The sequence below is a fragment of the Molothrus aeneus genome, assembly GCF_037042795.1.
Source record: "Molothrus aeneus isolate 106 chromosome Z unlocalized genomic scaffold, BPBGC_Maene_1.0 scaffold_55, whole genome shotgun sequence".
NCBI lineage: Eukaryota > Metazoa > Chordata > Aves > Passeriformes > Icteridae > Molothrus > Molothrus aeneus.
The window spans coordinates 530,648-542,847 of NW_027098762.1; the positions used below are offsets into that span (position 1 = coordinate 530,648).

General features: G+C 54.3%; 1 protein-coding gene across 2 annotated transcripts in view; it reads right to left on the reverse strand.

The window, feature by feature from the left end:
- WDR7 (WD repeat domain 7) overlaps window positions 1-12,200 on the reverse strand; it is a 43,872-nt gene that overhangs the window by 25,648 nt on the left and 6,024 nt on the right. For both annotated transcript variants that reach the window (XM_066569929.1, XM_066569930.1), the window contains exons 3-17: window positions 11,706-11,812; window positions 11,252-11,330; window positions 10,002-10,176; window positions 9,416-9,492; window positions 8,322-8,441; window positions 7,863-8,008; window positions 7,369-7,471; window positions 7,126-7,267; window positions 6,141-6,389; window positions 5,261-5,481; window positions 4,560-4,755; window positions 3,438-3,652; window positions 1,677-2,446; window positions 1,482-1,570; window positions 253-333 (exon numbers count right to left, since the gene is read on the reverse strand). In XM_066569929.1, the coding sequence (XP_066426026.1) occupies window positions 253-333; window positions 1,482-1,570; window positions 1,677-2,446; window positions 3,438-3,652; window positions 4,560-4,755; window positions 5,261-5,481; window positions 6,141-6,389; window positions 7,126-7,267; window positions 7,369-7,471; window positions 7,863-8,008; window positions 8,322-8,441; window positions 9,416-9,492; window positions 10,002-10,176; window positions 11,252-11,330; window positions 11,706-11,812 (2,770 nt within the window). The remainder of the gene's footprint in view (window positions 1-252; window positions 334-1,481; window positions 1,571-1,676; window positions 2,447-3,437; window positions 3,653-4,559; window positions 4,756-5,260; window positions 5,482-6,140; window positions 6,390-7,125; window positions 7,268-7,368; window positions 7,472-7,862; window positions 8,009-8,321; window positions 8,442-9,415; window positions 9,493-10,001; window positions 10,177-11,251; window positions 11,331-11,705; window positions 11,813-12,200) is intronic.

Sequence of the window (12,200 nt, forward strand, 5' to 3'; positions counted from 1 at the left end):
CAGGAGGGAAAGCCAGAGTTCAAATAAAAGTGTCCCATGTCCTATTAAATACGTGTGCGGAATTCAATTCAAATCTCCATCAACACCGAAACTCAGCTTTGAGCGGTGTGAAAAGCCAGCAGGAAAGCCTAGCCCAGGTACCCTTGGAAGGATTCCCTTAGAAATCAAATACATGACTTTGGAAATCAAAGAACAATGAGGAGGGATCTTAGCTGGAGTAAAGGACAAGTAGAAAAGTGAGGAAGGAAATACCTTCGTTGACTAAGAAACAGGAATGGAAAGCAGAAGTGTCAGAGTGCCCAGATTCCGTGCTGGAAGCAGCAGCAGGAGCAACTTGCAGAGGAAAGAAGAAGAAATAAAAAGAGAGAGAAAAAAAAAAAGAGGGAAGTGAGGAGAGCAGCAGCAGAAGAACGGGTTAGTATCACTGGAGAATGGAAAACAAGGGGAGGCTGGCGTGATCTTCAACTTAAATATTCAACTTAAAAGTAACACTCAGCTTCAAAGTAATATTCAACTCAAAAGAATATCCAACTTGATGAGAATTCCAGGTTTTCCAAGAAGGAAGAGGCAGACATGCAGCTGCAGAGGAACATGGAGACAGTGGCAGGAGCTGGGATGTTTTGAAAAGACCCAAGTACATCTAAATCGAGTGATTTAAAATATGTTTATGGGCAGGTGGCTTTGCTTTAACCTCATGCTTGACTGTAAGCTAGAAACCCAGGAATTTTGCTGCTTCTTCCTGTGCTTTTCCCACATTTCCACAGATTTGGAAGTTGTGCACCAAAGGCCAAGAAATAACCCTCAATCAGCCTGAGCTGCCCCATCTGTCACTCCAAGATGTCCAGGATGAATTCCTGAGGGCTGCCTGGAATTTACCTTCATTTTAAACGGGCCTCTAGGCAAAAATGCAACTCTTTACCCCAGGAATGCCAAAAAGCCTGAAGGAGAAAGACACAAACCCCTTTTTTCCAGGCCTTCCACCCCACCAGCACATGGGAGGCACAGGGTGGCTGCAGTAAATCCCTTCCCACCCCACTGGCACAGGGTGCACCAAGTTTAGGAAAACCAGAAATGATAGCTGCAACAAAACCACCCAGCCTGAAACTAAAGCCTCACTCCAGAGTTTTTTGGCTGGTTTTGCTGGATTTGCTCACTCTGTTCCAACGTGAGGAGCTCCAACCAGGCAAGGGGTGATCCTGGCACTGGGATCATTCATTCCCACAGAAACACTCTGGGAGAGCCTGCAGAGCCTTTAGCTGCAGGCTTTAAAGCCCCCTCAGAATGCGTGGGAGCACTCGAAACAGGCAATGGTGATGCCAGGGCAGCATCAGCAATTGTACTGGTTCTTAAACAGGTCCCCAGTAATTTCATGGAGATTAACACTGCCTCACTCTGTCCTCCCATGCAGCCATTTCATCTCTTGCCAGCGAGGTGTAACGGGCTGCAGTAACAGATGCAAGGGTGCAAAGCTGTGGCTTTACCTTGTTTGATTTGCCCTTGTGCTGCGTGGCTGGACACGGGAGGGGGTGGCTTCGCCTTGGCCGTCTCGGGGGTGCCCGGCCGGGGCGGCCTGAAAGGGGAGACACATCAGGGGCAGCCGTCAGCCAGCAGCGAGCACAGCACAGCAAATCCCGCGTCCCAGAGGGGCCCGTCGAGCCACGGCAGCGCTCCCCTACCTGCTGGGGCCTTTCTTCATGTGCTCCCCGATGAAGGTGGCGTTGGTCATGCTCATCAGCGTGTTGGCCAGGGAGATGACGGACAGCAGGTGCTGCGTGGTGACGGCCCGCGACACGCCGTAGGTGCCCTTGCCCGGGCCCTCCGTCGCCGACACCTTCCTGCCTAGCCGCTCCAGGGGCAGGGCCGCCCTGCCCACGGGCTGGTTGTAGCCGGGCAGCATCAGGGACATGTGGCCGCCCCGCGACAGGAGGCCGAAGGACACGGAGCAGTGTGGCTTCAGCATGCCCAGGCGATCCAGGCACAGCTCGTCCAGCACCGAGTTGAGGCCCCAGGCGTGCAGGCAGGACATGAAGAGCTTGGCCGTGTCCATGGTCAGGTTGTACTCCAGCAGAGTCAGCGGTTTGGATTTGCTGGAGCGGTACTCCGGGTCGCCCTCCTCCCTCCTCTGCCGCGCCGCCTCCTCGTCCTCATCCTCATCGTCCAGCAGGTGCTCCTTGATGTTCTCCTTGATGGTCTCCTTGACCTGCTGGAAGAGCACGGCCGCGCGCTTGCCGGCCAGGAAGGAGCCGCCCTTGTCGGCGCCGCCGGGCGCCTTCTGCAGGCTCTCCGGGGAGGCGGCGCCGGCGCTGGGCCGCGAGGCCTCCTCGGTCAGCAGCTGGATGATCAGCGCCTCCACGTCGAAGAACAGCACGTGGATGTCGGGGTCCGTCACGTTGGTCTTGATGGCCTGCACCGTCAGTGAGTTGTGCGAGTATTTGGGTAAATTCCCCTGGAAAGGACAGAGCCGGGTCTGAAAGGCACCCACAAACCACAGAAATCCCATTTCCCAATGTTTATAGATGAACAGAGCTCTCCAGGTGAGACACAAGCTCACACCTCCTTCTCCTGAACCCTGTGAGAGTGGAGCTATATTCCGAGCAACAGCAACGTTGCTATTCAGCTTAAAACGCACGAAATATTTCACGTTTGGAGGGTGAACCATGGAATCCATATATGGCATTGGAAAAGCAGCTGCCCAGGTTCACCCAGACCTGCAGGTACTGCACCACTTGGGCACTCCCTTCAGTTCGTCTTCCTCCAAGGGGGAAAAAAGGGAGGAGGCAGGGAAAGAAGGGGAAAAAGCTGAAGAATGTCAGAAAGGAGACTGGAAACCAGAGCGTTAACAGGAGTTTGTAAGCACTCTTGCCCCTAATCCCTTCATTCCCAGCACCCTCACTGGATGAGGAGCCCACACACAAAGCCCTGCAGCTACCAGGGCTCCCAGCTCTGCCTGGATCCAGCAGAAGCAGCAGCAGAGACCCCGAGCAGACGGTGTTTAATGGGAACATGCTGGTGGTGCTCTAGGGAATGTTCTCAGCACATCACTCCCAGATTCCTCTCCTGACAGAAGGTGACAGCGCAAGGCGCAGAAAGGGATGCATGGAGAAGCCGGGAGCGGAGCTCTGCTGCTCTCTGCTGGCCACAAGCTGTGCCAGGGGAACAGCTCCTCATGGAATGGGCTGGCCAAACCCAGGGCAGGGGGAATTAAAGCTTGGACTTCATTTTACAGGGCTTTTCCAGCCTACAGCACTGCATGAGTGCAGATTCTGGAACTCGACCTGCATAAAACCAGAGAGCAGGACATGACCAGCCATGGGGAAGGACCGTGTTTGTGTTGCTCTGGCCGAGAACCCAACACACAGGTTTTGGGTTCCAAGGACAGAAACCGCCCAACTCTCATTCCCAACTCTCATTTCCCTCTGGCAGCACAGCCCACGCACCTTGTCCGAGGCCTCGGGGGCCAGCAGGTTGGTGGCCAGGGTCTGCAGCTTCTGGTGGGCCACGTTCTTGAGGGCGGCCAGGCTGCGGCGGGTCATGGCCTGCTTCAGGTTGACGGCGGGGTGGCTGAGCGCGTCCAGGGCCGCCGGCACGGCCTCGTCGCAGGCGCTCAGGATCTCCACGGCCGTGATCCCCATCACGCAGCGGTCCAGAGCCCCTGCAAGGGACAGGCACAGCTCAGCGTCCCCCTGCGCGGGCGGGACACCCGGCGGTGACGTGGGAGCAGCTGGCTCTGAAAGGATCACTGGAATTCCTGTGTTTCCACGAGGGTCACACAGCCCCCAGCGTGAGGCTCCTAATGAAATGTGCCAAAGTGCTTGAGTTCTCCCTCTCTTGGGGAAGATGAAACAGGAAAGCTTTACAGATATGATTGCCTGGCAAAAGATTGTGAGAATATGGGAACTGTAAGTGAGATTGAAATGAAAGCAAGCTTTGAGATACTTTAGTTACTGAACAACTAGAAAACAATGGTGTGGTTGGCTGAATTGATGGAACAACACCCTCTGCTTGCAGACAGGCCCAAGGGTCACAGCTTGGCAGAAGGGACCTAAAGAGGAGTTTTTAGGGTTTAAAATGTAACACAGCATGGTAATGTAGTGACTCGTACAGGCTGTATGTAAATGCTGTAGGATTTACATGAGTCCACATTCTGGAACTCAACCTGCATAAAACCAGAGAGCGGGACATGACCAGCAACGTACCCTGGGGAAGAACCATGTTTGTGCTGCTCTGGCTGAGAACCTCCTGATTACAGGGAGGTATCTTGTACCAGGTTGGTCAGTGAGAATCAGAATATTCAGCACAGAACATTTATGGTATTGTAACAGGAACCTCGCTCTCTCATCCTCTCTGCCCCTCTCTTCTCTCAGTCCTGCTCCTGCTGTGGCTGGCAGCTCCAGCAGGGCCCTGCCCGCAGGCCCCGTGCAATGAACCCCACGTTCCACAGCCTGGCTGCAGAGATCTCTGCTCTCCATCCTACACCCCTCAGACTCAGAGCTGTACTCCTGCATTCCAGATCTCTCTCTCTGCCCATGAAGAAGGATCAGCAGGAGGTCTGAGCTCACCGGTGTCCATCTGCCAGACGTACACGGAGCCGTCGGAGCAGCCCACCACCAGGTAGTCATCGGCTGGCCTCCACTTGATCACCTGGATGGGGAACAGGTGGCGGGACGCCAGCATGATGCACTTCTTCTCCCTCAGACTCAGCAGCCCCACCGAGTGGTCGCTGGCCACAGAGCAGACGCAGTGCTGCACGCGGGCCTGATGGGGGAGAAGAGAAACAGCTTCATCAGCAGCATGCAGAGCTGGTGTGAAAAACTCTTCCCCCCGGGGTGACCAAAGTCAGGCACCTAAACCAATGTTCAAACTCACTGAGGCCACTGGGTGACCACAAATTCCCTGACCAGAAATTCCCTTCAATCCATCCTTTGCACATCACGAAGAGAAAATGGGTACTAAACCCCATTTTGCTAAGCAAACCCCAGTTTTCAGTCAATGTCACTTGGTTCATTAAATTCTATTTATACAGCTAAGTTTCAAGAGGCAAGATTGTCTCTAAGCCCCGTTTTTAATAGGTTTGATAAAGCCCCTATTTTCAACCCTTTATAGAATTCAAACCTGGTGGCAGAAAGCACAAAGAACAGAATAGCCAAGCTCTCCTTTGTGAAGCTCTTGCAAGAGCTGGGTCAGCGATGCATGCCCAGCACTCACTCCCTGCTGCATTCCCAGCCTCGAGGAGCACTGAGGCTTATCCTGGAGAACTCACGCTGCAGTTTTCCGGCGGAACCAGCAGCTGGGTGATCTCCCCGCCGTGCACACAGAAGATATGTTTCATCTCTCCCGAGAAGATATCCCAGATGATGACGGAGAAATCCACGCCTCCTGAGATGAGGTACCTCTGGTCGTAGCGGGAGGACACCTGGTGAGGGTACAGCAGGCAGGTGACCTTGTTCCGGTGGCCTCGCAGCGTCCTGTGAGGGGGCCAGCCTGCCGGGAAAAGCACAAGAGAGGAGAGCAAAATCAGGCATTCAATAAACAATCCACTCCCAAGGGTCTGTTCTGCACCCAGAGCCCCCAGCTGTGAGGACAGTGTCACATGGAGCCCACACACCCAAGAGCGACCCAGGCACAGCACACGGATCCCACCGGGAACCCTGGCAGCTTTCCCCTCTGAGACTGCTCCTGGAGCAATCCTGGCAGCACAGGAGATGCTCCCTCACCTTATCCCCCGCAGAAACACCCACATTCACCTGGCCAGGCTGGCTGGACATCTGCAGGGACTGCCAGCACAGGGGGCACTGCAGACTGCTGGGGCTGCTGGGGCTCCTGCATGCTGTACCTTGGTGCTGCCCCTGCAGCAGCTGCACGAGGGCAGCAGATTGCTGAGGTTTCACCCGTGCATGGCCGTACCTGGGCGCAGCGTGTGCTCGCCCTGCAGCAGCTGCACAATTGCTGCATTCCCAGCCGTGCATGGCCGTACCTCGGCGCAGCGTGTGCTCGCCCTGCAGCAGCTGCACGAGGGCAGCAGATTGCTGGTGCATTCCCAGCCGTGCATGGCCGTACCTGGGCGCAGCGTGTGCTCGCCCTGCAGCAGCTGCACGAGGGCAGCAGATTGCTGGTGCATTCCCAGCCGTGCATGGCCGTACCTCGGCGCAGCGTGTGCTCGCCCTGCAGCAGCTGCACGATGGCGGTCTGCGTGGCGGGCACGATGACGATGCTGCCGTCCTCGCGGCCGCACACCAGCCGCCCGTGGGCCGGCATGTAGACGCTGGCGGTGACGCGCAGGGGCTCGCTGGCGTGGGCCACCATGCTCAGCTGGTCGATGATGCCCGCGGGCCGCGGGCTCAGCTGGTCAAAGGCCTCCTGCAGGGACCTGGACGTGGCTGCCGGCAGGCCTGGGAAAGGAGGGAGATGCCAGGGCTGAGCTGGGAGGGGCTGGGAGATGGAACTGGGTGGGTAAGATCTCCCCAGCCCACGGTGGGACTCCCTGCTGGGAATGAAGGCACCACAAGAATAATGCTAACTAAGATTTTGAGCATCTCTGATAAGGTGAAGATGCTACAACTCCTGCAAGGAGGTAACAATTAAACCCAGCTTTGTGTTCTGTGGGAGAACCAGCACAGATTCATCAGCACAAACACACAGAGAGCACCAAGACCTGGCCGTGACTGAGGCACCTTTTGCACCCTCACCCAGCACAGATTCACCAGCACAAACACACAGAGAGCACCAAGATGTGGCTATTAATGAGGCACCTTTTGCACCCTCACCCAGCACAGATTCACCAGCACAAACACACAGAGAGCACCGAGACCTGGCCATGACTGAGGCACCTTTTGCACCCTCACCCAGCACAGATTCACCAGCACAAACACACAGAGAGCACCGAGACCTGGCCATGACTGAGGCACCTTTTGCACCCTCACCCAGCACAGATTCACCAGCACAAACACACAGAGAGCACCGAGACCTGGCCATGACTGAGGCACCTTTTGCACCCTCACCCAGCACAGATTCACCAGCACAAACACACAGAGAGCACCAAGACCTGGCCGTGACTGAGGCACCTTTTGCACCCTCACCCAGCACAAACACACAGAGAGCACCAAGACCTGGCCGTGACTGAGGCACCTTTTGCACCCTCCTGCTGGTCCAGGCTGTCGGGCACGCTCCAAAGGCAGAGCCTCCCCGAGGAGTCCCCTTGGATTAACAGCCTGTAGGAAAACTCCCTCTGGCCACAGAAGAAGCGAGTCACTGGAGGACATATGAGGAGCTGTTGGAAAACAAGGAACAAGCTCAGAGCAGGCACAAAGCAGGCGCTCAGCTCCAAGCTTCCCTCCTTTCAAACCAACACAGCCCCTCACAAAGATGTACCTGCTTCTCTGCTCTGTCCAACACGCTGTACAGCAAAGGGGGGATCGAGTTCTCCACTGCCTTCCCCACATCCCTGCGGAACGAGTCACTGGCTGGGAGGCAGCTGGCGGCAGGAACAGGCAAAGGAGATAATAAATTTATAATAATAACATTTAAAGAGTGATTCCCGCAGCAGGACATGGGTGCTGCTGCCATCCTCATGCTCTGATCGCTTGAGGGCAAGGAAGGAGTTCCCACACAATTTATGTGGGAATAGCCAAGACAAAACACAATCGCTACCCAGAACAAATCTGCACACCATGAAGATGTCAGAATGAAAGTCTTTGGTTTTACTCCTGTCATTTTTAACCTCTTTGATGCCAAATTTTGAATTGATTTTATAGCTTTATATTTACACGTCTTCCCTTAGTGGACCAATATTTCAGTATGTCTTCAATAAACTCAATTCAAATCAATCAAAAATTAAATAAAGGGGGTAGTTTTCTGTTGAGTACCTGGCTGGTAATTTATAGATGAAACTCTGTCCATCCTCTGTCCATACAATCACTTTATCAGCTGCCACAAAGTCCCCACCAGTCCAGGTCTGCTCATTTTCACTGGGCACTGAACATAAGAGGGAATAATCTCCAGCATCAAAGACCTGAGAGGAAACAAAGTCTGTGGTTATTAATCAATCAATTAAATATTAAAATGCCCAGGCAGCAGCTGGTTTTGGGTTCAGTATCACAGAATCATGGAATGGTTTGGGTTGTTAAAGACATTTAGGGCCATCTCGTTCCAAACCTCACCACGGGCAGAGACTTGGATCAAATATCTAGAAATAGATTAAATATATGTGTATTTACATTAAATGTATTTCAGTGCAGGGGTACACTGGAGAGACCTGGAGCCCCTTCGCCTGGGTGTTTGGTGTGGTTTAATGCAGGCTCCTGAGGGAGGAGGCTGAGCCTTACCCTCCAGTACTTGGAGCACACGACGAGGAGCGAGCGCTGCGTGAAGGCGCAGAAGGAGATGCTCTGGCAGTTCTCGCAGTAGATGGGCTTGGACTCCTCCTCAAACACCGGGGTGGTGTCCTGGAGCAAACAGAACCGGCCCTCAGCCACCTGCCCCTGCTCCCACTGCCCCCGGCCCCGCGCCTGGCCCTCCTGCGGGTGGGTTCCTGTGGGTAAACCCAAACCCTGGCCCTCCTGCGGGTGGGTTCCTGTGCATAAACCCAAACCCTGGCCCTCCTGCGGGTGGGTTCCTGGGCATAAACCCAAACCCTCGGGGCAGGCTTTATCCCACGCCTCCTCAGCCTCCTCAGCCACCTGCCCCTGCTCCCACCGCCCCTGGCCCCGCCCCTGGCCCTCCTGCGGGTGGGTTCCTGTGGGTAAACCCAAACCCTGGCCCTCCTGCGGGTGGGTTCCTGTGGGTAAACCCAAACCCTGGCCCTCCTGCGGTAAACCCAAACCCTCGGGGCAGGCTTTATCCCACGCCTCCCCCTAGCAGACCTGCAGGGCACGTGGTGTCCCCTCTGCAGGGCACACCATCCCCAGGCTCCCCAGCAGCACAGATCAGTGCTGCTGATCTCACAGCCACTGAGGCAGACTCCACTCCCAAAGACAAGCTGATACCATTCTACATGAGGCTTCCCTGAAGAAAACCTTGGTTTGCCCCTGAGGTCTGGGGCAAATCTCCTTTAAGACTTGTATTCATTAGTACCCAGGAAATGCCAACTAACAATTGCCAATTATCTCCAGGGAGCTGGAGATAATCCCATATAATGAATATTCCTAAAAATGGTACGGTCTGCTCAGCAAAACATTAACCCAAATCACTACATGGGACAAATAAAAAACGGATTTGGAACAATTGGACATAATCCTACACTTCATTTGGAAATCAGTTCTCTGAGAAGTATTAGCAGTTCTGGTGGCAACTTAAATCAGTAAAGGAAAATTCAGTGAGTTATTTTGCACTGGAATAGGGAAAGGGCTATCAGCAGAATATCAGGGACAGAGCCCTCCATCCCACCAGAAGTGCCACTGACACAGCAGCCCGTGCCCACCTGCATCCGATTGACTTCCGAGGTGATGATCCAGACCTTCAGGATGCCAGTCATGGACACGGCCACCACGGTGTCCTCTGGGAAACACAAAAGGAGCCTGAGGCACAGGGAGCTCCTCAGCTGAGCGGGAGTGAAACCTGGCCCAAGCATTCCTGAGCATGTGCTTCCAGATGGAATGTTTATTGAATGAAAGCCTTCACAGCAGAGCTCATTTCCAGTTCTCCCAGCAATTTATCTGCTGTGGGGATAAGAGCTGAGCTTTCCCACCCCAGGATTTTGGGAATGCCCACTTTACAACTGTTGCTGAGCCTTAACTCAAGGGAGAAGTCCTTTAGTCGGGATTGTCTCCCCAGTGCTCCCCAAACCTCTCAGGGATTCCACTCTCCACAACAGGAACACCCCAACGAGACACTTGTCTGCCAGAAACTGAAGCCCACCAAATTAACAGAATGAGCAGAACCAACCCAGTCTGTGCTCAGGTGACGCCTCAGCTGATCCAGGATTCCCAGGAAAGCCTGGCAGTGCCCAAGGCCAGGCTGGATGCAGTGGGATGGTGGGAGGTGTCCCTGCCACGAGAAACACTCACCTTGTGTCCTGTTGGAGCGGATGATGGTCATGGAGCTGATCCAGTCAGGAGAGATCTTGGATATGAGAGAGTACAGGACCTCAAGGCTGGTTGCATCCACCACCAGAATCTCAGGGTAATGCCCATGGCACAGGAGTCTCCCCTCCCTCTGCGTGCCGACTGTGAACTGATAGAACTGTGGAGAGGGGAGCAGACACAGGAATCCGTGCGGGGCAGGGATAAACCAGCCTGGGCCCCAGGGTGCTCCCAGACCCACTGTGCTGCCTGCACTGATAGAACTGTGGAGAGGGGAGCAGACACAGGAATCCGTGCGGGGCAGGGATAAACCAGCCTGGGCCCCAGGGTGCTCCCAGACCCACTGTGCTGCCTGTGAACTGATAGAACTGCAGAGAGGGGAGCAAACACAGCAATCCGTGCGGGGCAGGGATAAACCAGCCTGGGCCCCAGGGTGCTCCCAGACCCACTGTGCTGCCTGTGAACTGATAGAACTGCAGAGAGGGGAGCAGACACAGACAGGAATCCGTGCGGGGCAGGGATAAACCAGCCTGGGCCCCAGGGTGCTCCCAGACCCACTGTGCTGCCTGTGAACTGATAGAACTGCAGAGACGGGAGCAGACACAGGAATCCGTGCGGGGCAGGGATAAACCAGCCTGGGCCCCAGGGTGCTCCCAGACCCACTGTGCTGCCTGCACTGATAGAACTGCAGAGAGGGGAGCAGACACAGGAATCCGTGCAGGGCAGGGATAAACCAGCCTGGGCCCGAGGGTGCTCCCAGACCCACTGTGCTGCCTGTGAACTGATAGAACTGCGGAGAGGGGAGCAGACACAGGCATCTGTGCAGGGCAGGGATAAACCAGCCTGGGCCCCAGGGTGCTCCCAGACCCACTGTGCTGCCTGTGAACTGATAGAATTGCAGAGAGGGGAGCAGACACAGGAATCCGTGCGGGGCAGGGATAAACCAGCCTGGGCCCCAGGGTGCTCCCAGACCCACTGTGCTGCCTGTGAACTGATAGAACTGCAGAGAGGGGAGCAGACACAGGAATCTGTGCAGGGCAGGGATAAACCAGCCTGGGCCCCAGGGTGCTCCCAGACCCACTGTGCTGCCTGTGAACTGATAGAACTGCAGAGAGGGGAGCAGACACAGGAATCTGTGCAGGGCAGGGATAAACCAGCCTGGGCCCCAGGGTGCTCCCAGACCCACTGTGCTGCCTGCAGAGCGCCCTTCCCTCCCTGGCAGCCCTCACGCTCACCTGGATGCCCGTGTGTGCGCAGGCCAGCTTGGTGAACTCGATGCACCGCCCGTCGTTCACATCCCACAGGCACATCTCCCTGGAACACAGGGAAAGCACCACCTGGAAAACAGGCACTTCAAACCCCTCACAGGGGGGGAACTTCACTCGAACTGTATTAGGGCTCTATTTACAGAAACTCAAAATCAACTGGACTTTCCAGTCCTCCTAAATCCACACAACCTCCTGTTCCCTGTGAGGAAAAATTACAGAACCTGAGCAGCTATTACCCCCTTCTACCTGCTTCTACCACTTAACTGCTGCTCTCTGATTAATAAATAAAACAAATCAAAAAATAAAACATACTTGCTGAGGAATTTTCTCTTGAGGATAAAAATCACACACAGTGTTGAGTATATGGATAAAATGGGCACAAATTCCCATTATTGCACATAATAAACACTTAGAAACTCACCCACTCTCTGATGCACTCACTATATATTGCTTTTCACTGGAAGCTGAGGCCTTGGATAAACAAGTAACTGAGGCTGTATGACCAAAGAGCAGAGCTCTGGGATTGATCTGGGAGCAGGGAAAGAAAACAGGGACTCAAAATCACACAAATGACCAGAATATCCATATCCCAGCCTTCTACTTCATGTGTTATATATGCATTAATATGTGCACACATGTTCAATTAACACAGCAGTGGAGGGATCATCTTGGAAGATTTTCTACTTCACACAGGAATGAGAATTTGGGGGGAAAAAGCATTTTGCAAATTCCTCTCAATGTTTACAAATCAGGAGCTGAATTTGGCTCAATTCAATTTCAATTGAGTTTGGCCAAATATAAAAGACTGTGTTGCACATTAAGAGTTTTCCCCATAAATCCATAAATAAAGGGAGACCTCAGAGCCCCTTCCAGTGCCAAAAGGGGCTCCAAGAGAGCTGGAGAGGGACTTGGGACA